Source organism: Myotis davidii, unplaced genomic scaffold (assembly GCF_000327345.1).
Source record: "Myotis davidii unplaced genomic scaffold, ASM32734v1 scaffold1071, whole genome shotgun sequence".
Taxonomy (NCBI): Eukaryota; Metazoa; Chordata; class Mammalia; order Chiroptera; family Vespertilionidae; genus Myotis; species Myotis davidii.
The window spans coordinates 531,384-540,977 of NW_006282605.1; the positions used below are offsets into that span (position 1 = coordinate 531,384).

General features: G+C 39.7%; 1 protein-coding gene across 1 annotated transcript in view; it reads right to left on the minus strand.

Annotated features, from left to right (window-relative positions):
* GBE1 (glucan (1,4-alpha-), branching enzyme 1) overlaps nt 1-9,594 on the minus strand; it is a gene marked incomplete at its 5' end in the record, with an annotated part of 290,260 nt that overhangs the window by 7,517 nt on the left and 273,149 nt on the right. The window contains one exon of the mRNA XM_015560674.1: nt 4,794-4,911. Within this exon, the coding sequence (XP_015416160.1) occupies nt 4,794-4,911 (118 nt within the window). The remainder of the gene's footprint in view (nt 1-4,793; nt 4,912-9,594) is intronic.

Below are 9,594 nucleotides of genomic sequence, written 5' to 3' on the forward strand. Positions count from 1 at the left end.
ATACAGTAGTCTCCCTTATCCATGGCTTTGCTTTCTGCAATTTCAATTACCAGCAGTCAACTGTGGTCCAAGAGTATTAAATGGAAAATTCCAGAAATAAACAATCAAAAATTTTAAATTACACACCATTCTGAGTAGCGCGATGAAATCTCCCACCACCGTTCTCCATCTCCCTCAGATGTGAATCATCCCTTTGTCAGCATCTGCAGGCTGTGTGCGGTATATACTTCCTGCCCATTAGTCACGTAGCTGTCTTGGTTATCACATGACTGTGGCAGTATCACAGTGCTAGTGTTCGAGGACCCTTTATTTTACTTAATAATGCCCTTAGGTGCAAGAGTAGCAATGTTGGCAATTAGGAGAGGCCAGTGAGAAGCAGTGAAGTGCTTCTTTCAAACAAAAAGATGAGTACAGTACAATAAGGTATTTTGAGAGAGACCACATTCACTAACTTTTATTACGGTACTAGAGCCCCGATGCATGAAATTCATGCATGGGTAGGGTCTGTAGGCCTGGACAATAATCAGGGCTGATCTGTGTGGTGACTGGCAGGGCGATCGGGGCCCCACTGGCACCCGCCTTGGCCGGTCTGGCATTGCCCACTTGCCAGCCCCACTCCTAGCTGCCCCCGCCACCACCCCCACCCTCCCCCACCGCTGCCGCTGGTCGCCTCCCACTGTGGGGTGACCAGTGGGGCAATTGGGGGACCCTGCTGGCACCTGCCTTGGCTGGCCTGGAGCTTGCAGGCTCCAATCAGGACAGTATGCAAATTAACCCAACAAAGATGGTGGTTAATTTGCATACATAGGCTCCAAGCAGAGGAGCAAAGCCTGACACCCGGGTTGGAGCAGCTCAGACTGAAGCAGCCGAGCCATCAGGCTCCGGGGCCAGAGGCAAGGCCTGGGTCCTGGGTGCCAGAGGCAAACCGGTGCCAGCAGCCAAGGGAAGGGAAGGCCTATTGCACGAATCTCTTTGTGCAACAGGCCTCTAGTATACATTATTGCTATTCTCTTAGTTTATCATAAATATGTACGTGTAGGAGAAAACATAGCATAGAGTGTTTGGTACTACCTGTGGTTTCAGGCATCCACTGGGGTCTTGGAATGCATGCCTGTGGTTAAGAGAGGACTACTGTACACAGATCTGCTTCTTAATGATAGGAGCCTACCTGGGAAAGTAATAAATGCTAAAACTGTTGCTTTATTCACTTTTCACCATTGATGCTGTTTGAGTTACTGTAAAGGGATCTAATTCATTTCACTTCAGGTTCAATAATATGTTCTTCCATTTGTGTCATGAAATTTGAATTTATGCACCAAAGAGAAAGAAAGCATCCTCCCCCCTTACCCCCACCTCCGCCCCCTGGCTCCAGTGCACTGATGTATCAGTTCCTGTATTAGGAACCAAAATATAAAGAAATGGCTATGCTAAAATGGACTTTCCCATAATGGCCAGTAAAGCAGGATGGAGAAGCTCTGCCCTATTGGCTCTTGGCATTTGTGAGATGCTCTGACTTAGCAAACGCGTTTCAGCAGCAGCACACCTGCACTCCTCTGCTCTGTGTCCGCTGAGGGAGCATGCGCAGAGGGAGCTGGCTGGCACACGCTGCTGCAGCGGGTCTGGCGATTTTAAGATTCCTTCCTGCTTTTTGGTTGCTATCTTTGAAAACAGATTTGATACTTGTTCAGCAGATCCCTTGGATTATTGAGCTTATACATTAAGCTTTAGCCAATACTGTGTACTAGTTATGATGGACAGAACCTTTATGAAGGGATGTTACACTTTTGTCCTCTTGCCCGTTATTCTAGGCACATGGGAGGCAGAAGTGACCTGGTGATGAAATGAAACCTATAGCACTCTGGTCGTGGTCAAGAAACTTGACTTGATCCCAGCACACACGAATCAGTTCCATTATAAGGAGGCATTATTATAAGAGGCATGGTTTTTAATGCCGTTCTTTCCTCTGGCTCTTCGAAGGAAAAGTCTGGCGAGAAGAAACCTGTTTCATCTGGTCTATTTGTGGTCCTGTATTCTCACATTGAAACTAGTGATCACTTCCTCTGGAGCCTAAAGACATTTAAATGAGTAATTTCCAGAAGCACCTGCCATCCCTGAGAATAAGGCACCACTTCTGCAGGGAAGACACAGCTCATCTTCACCTTTCAGACTCACGGGATGGATCACAATCCTATTACCTGCAGTGGCTAACCTCTCTCCATTCTGTTTCTCAGGTGCTTGCCATGCTGTATCTCTCCACCTGTTATTGAGACATGTGTATTCTCCATCCCACCTGCCAATTTAGAACTGCACATTTCATACTTGCAAGATCAATGCAATTAGTGCTTGAAAAGGAATCTCCTGGCTGTTCCTGCCAGTAGTTAGTTGGCTTGTTTTAATTATGACAGCATATCTCTGCTCTTACAAAAATGAAAGGATGCCAAGGTAGTCTGTGCCCACCCCCAAAGGCTGTGAGCCCTCACTTAAAGATAATAATTTCCACAAAGCTGAGATCTTCTTAATTGCATGTCTTCAAGGCACCTAGTTATCTTGACATACTTAAAATACCTAAAAATGACTGAATAGCCATGATAATAATAACTTTAAAATGCATGTGCGATAGCATTTTGCAGTGTCCAAAAAGCTTGGCAGTGCTAATGAATTTATGCCTCCTAAAAATCTTTTGCTGTCGGGAGGACACTCTTACTAATCCTCATTATACAGATGAGGGAAACTGAGGCACAGAAGGTTAAAATATTCAAGTTCTCATAGCCAGTAAATGGCAGACTGGGGGCTTGATCCTAGGTTCTCCACCTTGACATTCTCTGGTGTTTTCAGTAAAGAATTTCATTACATAAAATGTTGCTGTCTGTATCTCTCTCCTTTCTGTCTAGTTTACCTGGTTCAAGTTCAGCTTTCTCACAAACAGTTGCTGTTTCTGTGTGACTCCTCTGTACAAGATGAATTACCTGCCCCAACCCTTCAGGGGTTGCTAACTCTTGGGTTATTTCAGAGCTTAAAGATAGTTTTCTTACTCATTTCAGAAACTGTTTTTGTCATTCTTGGTTTACATAGCAAAATTGATCGTTCTGACAAACTACAGCCCTCCCCCTGAAAAATGCATAGGTACCTATATTTATATCTAAAGACGTATCAGTATCACCACCACCACCCATATACACACACATATACTTAAGGCAACACCTACATCTCCTGTGGCCATTGCACTTTCTTCAGAGCTTTTACTCAATGACTTAATCTTGCCCTTTTCATTTATTTCATGCCACTGTCTTTGGAACATCAATTTTGTATATAATTTGGTGGTTTACAAAGTGAGGTGCTAGCACCACTTTAAGAGGTGGAACTAGTCCAGTTGGTATTGCTCAGTGGTTGAGCATTAACTTATGAACCCAGAAGGTCACAGTTGGGATTCCCAGTCAGGGCACATGCCCAGGTTGCATGCTCAATTCCCAGGAGGGAGTGTGCAGGAGGCAGCCAATTGATGATCCTCTCATTATTGATGTTTCTATCTCTCTCTCCCTCTCCCTTCCTCTTCGAAATCAATAAAAATGTATATTAAAAAGGGGGAGGGAATATAGTAGCAAAATGAGGAAGCTAGGGTCCCACACAGATTCTCCTGCTTGACTTAAACTTTGAAAAATGAAAGAATTTAACAGATATAATAAAGCTATCTATACATTTTAGATATATCCTGGCCTCGTGAAAATAAAACAAATCTTAATCCAAGACCTCCTATGGTGAAAACAATGCAGATCTGAGACAAAGAAATGGAAGAGTGGGGAGGAGGATGGTGAGAGAGAGAGAAGCAGGAATATGACTCGTCAGGAAAGGAAAAAACATAGACCAGGTGCATGTGGAGTGGAGCTTATTATCTGGCAATAATGTAGAATTCTTTCAGATCTGGTAAGTTTCTAAATTATACATTTTAGAAAGAACTCAAACCTAGTAGTTTGAAGCAATATTATTTTATTTATGTTAATAACACAAAGTGAAAATTAGTTACATAATTGAATGCTTTCCTCCATAATATGAAGAAACCAGATAATTTTATAAATGGAATGAATTCAGTCTCTGACTGACTGCATGAAATAAAAAAAAATATACATTTTTCTTGATTCTTTTAAGCTGTTCTAAATTAAACTTCATTAGACAGTCAATAATGTAGAAATCTGGTTAATATTAAAGAGAAAGCAAGAACAGACTGAAAGTAAACTGTGGCATTAAAAATAGAAATGTTCATAATAGAAAACATTTTTTGCCCTAACCGGTTTGGTTCAGTGGAGAGAGCGTGAGCCTGAGGACTAAAGGGTCCCAGGTTCGAATCTGGTCAAGGGCATGCACCTTGGTTGCGGGCACATCCCCAGTGGGAGATGTGCAGGAGGCAGCTGATCGATGTTTCTCTCACATCGATGTTTCTAACACTCTATCCCTCTCCCTTCCTCTCTGTGAAAAATCAATAAAATATATTTTAAAAAAAGAAAACATTTTAAAATGCATTTCTCTTATTTTTTGAGAAATAATTTTCAATCCTATCAAATTCAAGCTTTCCCAATTGTCCACCAAATGTCCCTGCCCATGTTTTCCAAAACCCAATCCAGTCGAGGACCACACATTGCATTTGGTTTTGAGCACAGTAATCCTTTCCCACTCACCCACCCCCAAATTTTTGCATGTTACTTACTTGTTGAAAATTTATCTCTTTGGACATAAACATCACTTTTAAAATAAAGGATGAAATTTGAATGCAATGAAGATATCTTAAAAACCTTACTTACCAAGAGAGAATGGGGAAGCCCATTATGTTGGAAAGCTTCAGAAAAGAAATCCGTACTGTGGTCCAATCTCTGATGTCCTCCGTATTCTGCCTCATCTGAATCGAGCACAATTTTGAATGTATGGTTCTTAAGGAATCAGACCGGTTTCAGGAGTAGAATGAGACATGGTAAAATATGTTCTCAGACAGCAATTTAAAAATGTGTACTCTGAACACTGTGAAAACATAATTTGTGCTAAATAGGCATTCCTATTAGATTTTGGAGATTTTCCTGTTTGAAAAGGGCTTTATAGATACCTAGTCCACACCCCGATGGGATCCTTGTAATTCTCTTACCACAGCTTATCTCCTGCTCATCTAGCCTGGGTCTGAATGTACTATTCATGGGGAATCTATATCTCTCTTGGTGCAATTCATTCCATTTGTTAGAAATTCTCCACCAAGAACAGCAATTTTACTGCTTGGGATTATTTCTACCCAGAAAATCCATAAGGAATAAGTTCAAAATATAGTAACCATTCAAATATTTAATAATAGTTATGTTATCTCCGTGTGTGTGTGTGTGTGTGTGTGTGTGTACTAATATATGTATATTAGTAACTACATATTAAATATAATCTCAGAACCTTTGATCAGCCCTCATTTGGTAAGGCTTTTTAGTTCTTCCCATCTCTGAAATAATTCCAGTTTTCCAGATCCTGGTGAAGGTGAGGAACACAGAAGTGAACCAAGTGTCCATGTGTGGTCTGAAGAGTGCAACCAAGCGAGCTTACTCCTCCTGGTGGTCACAGGAAGCACATTGCTAATAACACAAAAGATCATGTAAAGATACTATCCATCGCCACAGGAGGATTCATGATGCAATCACATGATCTTGTTAGAATTTAACATTTGGTTCTTCATTGAGTTATTAGGCATGTTAGAATTACCCTACTTACAACAAAAAAAACTATGGCTATGTTCAAATTTATTATGCTCAGAATATCTAGACTTGATACTTTGATACAAAATTCCACAAGAAAATGTAATAGGTACTTAAATTTATTTTTTTTAAATTGAATTTATTGGGGTGACATTGGTTAATAAAATTATATCTTTCAGATGTACAATTCTGTAATATATCATCTGTATATTGTATTTTGTGTTTACTACTCAAAATCAAGTCTCCTTCCATCACCATTTATCCCCCCCATACCCTTTCCTACTTCCTCCCACCTGTTATCTGTGTCTATGAGATTTTTGTTTGTTTGTTATGTTTTGCTTAATCTCTTCACCTTTTTCACACACCCCTCCCCTCAGACAGCTGTCAGACTGTTCTCTGTATCTATGAGCTTATTTTTATTTTACTTGTTGGTTTACTTTGTTCATTATATTTCACATTTAAGTGAAATCATACGGTTCTTGTCTTTCTCTGACTGGCTTATTTCACTCATCATAATACTAATAATCTCCAGGTCCACCCATACTGAGAAATCTTAAATTTCTTTAGCCTAAGGAGGGATATAAATAGGTTTAAGTATTTTGAATGTTTTTTTCTGGTATATAAATCTGTAATTTTAGAAATGTTTAGATATTTTTATTATACCAAAATTATCACTGTAAGAGTACATGTAGGTAACAAACAATGACCAACACTGTCATACTTAGGGAACCCTGTTTAGGTAGGAGATTCAGATGGACTTGCTTATAGGAACTTTGCTGGGACTGATGGCTCCATTTCAGTCAATCCAGGTCAGCCTGCTCTGATTCAAATTCAAACGGATAATCAACACATTAGTGTGTTTAAAGAAGAAACACAAACACAGAGAGAAATAGAGAGAGATTGAGATTCAAAAGATGACTACTAGGCACAGGCACATTCTAAAGCCACTAAACATAGCTAGAAATAAGTTGAACACACCAATTTATTTAGTGGTAAAATATGAGTAGTGAAAATAAGTAATTGGATATACAGTAAATAAATGAAGCATTGTGGAATGAAAGGAACTACTAAAACAAGTTTAGCTTTCATTCTTCATCCTAGTTAATGAAATACTTATACAAAACTTCAAAAAGCAAAAACATTACCATTGTTGGTTAACAACATAGATTACTGGTAGCAATGTCAGAAGAAAGCAAATTTAACATTAAAAGCAGCAGATCCCAATCTGCGGGATGATCGTCACTGTTAGTTGGGTTATTATAAGGGCCTCACCAAATGAGGGATTATGCTATTACAAGGGAGTGGAAATCTACAGGAGCATTAGGCATTGTCTGAAGACTAAATTATGTTAATATACATATTTTATACTATATTTCAAATAATGTACATTTTTTGATTAATAAGATATAGATTCATTAAAAAGACAGAATTTATACTGTTTTTGCCTATATAATCTCTCAATCAAGGAGTGAGAAATTGTTCTTTTAGAAAACTGTTATATAAGGATCCATTGCTTTTTGACATTGAAAGGGATCATCATACTAAAAATGGTTAGAATCTACTGACTTAATATATGTAATTTTTAGCCATAAAGGAAAAGCTTTCAAAACACATAATGAACGTTTCAAAACATCAGTTTAGACCTATTTCTCTGATCTATTATTTGAAGAAAAATGTTGCTGTGGCCATTTTTGGAATTACCCAGCCCTCTGTGTATGGTATTACCTAGGGAACACAATAACTTCCTTTAGAAAATGCAACCCTTAATTCCAGAAAGTCCAATGATTTAAAACACTTATTCAAAGTAATGATTATGAAAGAGCTTAATCATTATAAATTACTACCACATATCATTCAGGTATCAGGAAAACGCTATCTTTCCAGAACATTGCTTAAAACAAAAATTTTTAAATAGGTTATTTGAGGAACTGGATATTTTTTCACTATTCTCTCATTCAGGCAGTACTTCACTATCCCCTGTGGTCGATAGCCTGAGGCTAATCAAGTCTGAGTGGAAATGGGACTGTAGACAGAGGCAGGTCTCTGAAGGCCTTGAGTCTTTGCCTGATTTAATACCTAGCTAGGAAAAGCAAATCCTGGTGTACATCTTGGTCCTTTCCAAAGATACCCAATCCCAGCAGAGGGAGCCAGAAGCTGTAGATTGCTGACAGCTCCAAACAGGGTACTCAGGGTCAGTCACAGTGTTTGATATCTTCCTGTGCTAGAGATTGGGAGGCATAGCAGATCTACCTAATACACAGACACAAACCCAAACACGCAGCCAAAATAGGGAGACAAAAAAAAAAAGTCCCCAAATGAAAGAATAAGAGAATTCTCCAGAAGAAGAGCTAAATGAAATGGAGACAAGAAATTTGTCAGACATAGAGTTCAGTATAATGATGGCAAAGATGCTCAACAACATGAGAAAAGATATAGTAACTATGAAGAATGACATAGCATAATAAAGAACACATTGGAAGGAATACACATCAGACTAGGGACAGCCAAGGATCTGATCAGTGAATTAGAAGACAGGGTAGAAAAAAATCACTAAATCAGAGAATCAAAAAGAAAAAAAAAGCAATAAATAAAACAGGAAGGCAGCTTAAGGGAGCAGTGGGGCACATGAAGTGTAACAATATTTTCATAATAGGTGTGCCAGAAGGAGAAGAAAGTAAGCAAGGGATAGAGAACACGTTTGAAGAAATTATGCAGAAAACTTCCCTAACCTGGTGAAGGAAAAAATCACACAAGTTCAGGATATACAGAGTGTCCCAAGCAAGAAGAATTTGAACAGGCCCACACCCAGACACATATTTAAAATGCCAAAAATTAAAGACAAAGAGAGAATCTTAAAGGCAGCAAGATAAAAGGAAACTTACCTACAAAGGAGCTCCCATAAGGCTGACACCTGATTTCTCATCAGAAACTCTACAGGCCAGAAGGAATGACATGAAGTATTCAAGGTAATGAAAAGCAAGGATCTGAAACCAAGATTACTATATCCATCAAGGCTATCATTCAAAATAGATGGTGAAATAAAGAGTTTCCCAGAAAAAAAAAAGGTTAAAGGTGTTTATTCCCACCAAACCAGCAGTGCAGGAAATGCTAAAGGGACTGTTGTGATGAGAAAAAGAAATAGAGAGAGAAATCTAGGCATACAGAATTAACTTGGCAATAAATAAGTAGCTATCTTGCCCTAACTGGTTTGGCTCAGTGGATATATGTGCCAGCCTGCGGACTGAAAGGTCCCAGGTTCGATTCCGGCCAAGGGCATGTACCTTGGTTGTGGGCACATCTCCAGTAGGAGGTGTGCAAGAGGCAGCTGATCGATGTTTTTCTCTCACTGATGTTTCTAACTCTCTATCCCTCTCTCTTCCTCTCTGTAAAAAAATGAAATATATCTAATCTAATAAAAGAGAAACATGGTAATTGGCGTACGACCACTACCCTTCCCATTGGCTAATCAGCGAGATATGCAAATTAACTGCCAGCCAAGATGACGGACGGAAGCCAGGCAGCTTGAAACTAACATGAGGCTTGCTTGCTTCAGTGACGGAGCAACCCAATGTACCCCGCCTGCCGCTGCAGGCGTCTGAGCCTGCAGTTTGAAACATTTTTAACAAATATAGAAGCTAAAAAAAACCCCAGAAACCAGCTTTCAGGGAGCTGGGATCTCAGAGCTGGAGTTGATACAGAGTTTCGATTATAGAACCGAAACAAACCAGATACCTGCTTTCAGGAGCAGAGGCCTAAGAGCTGGAGCCGCAGAGCTAAAGGTGGATCAGAATAAAAAACAAAAAAAAGGAGCAGTTGGGAACTTCAGTCCCAGCCTGAAAACAGCCCTCAGCCCCTCACCCAGACTGGCCAGGAACCCCAG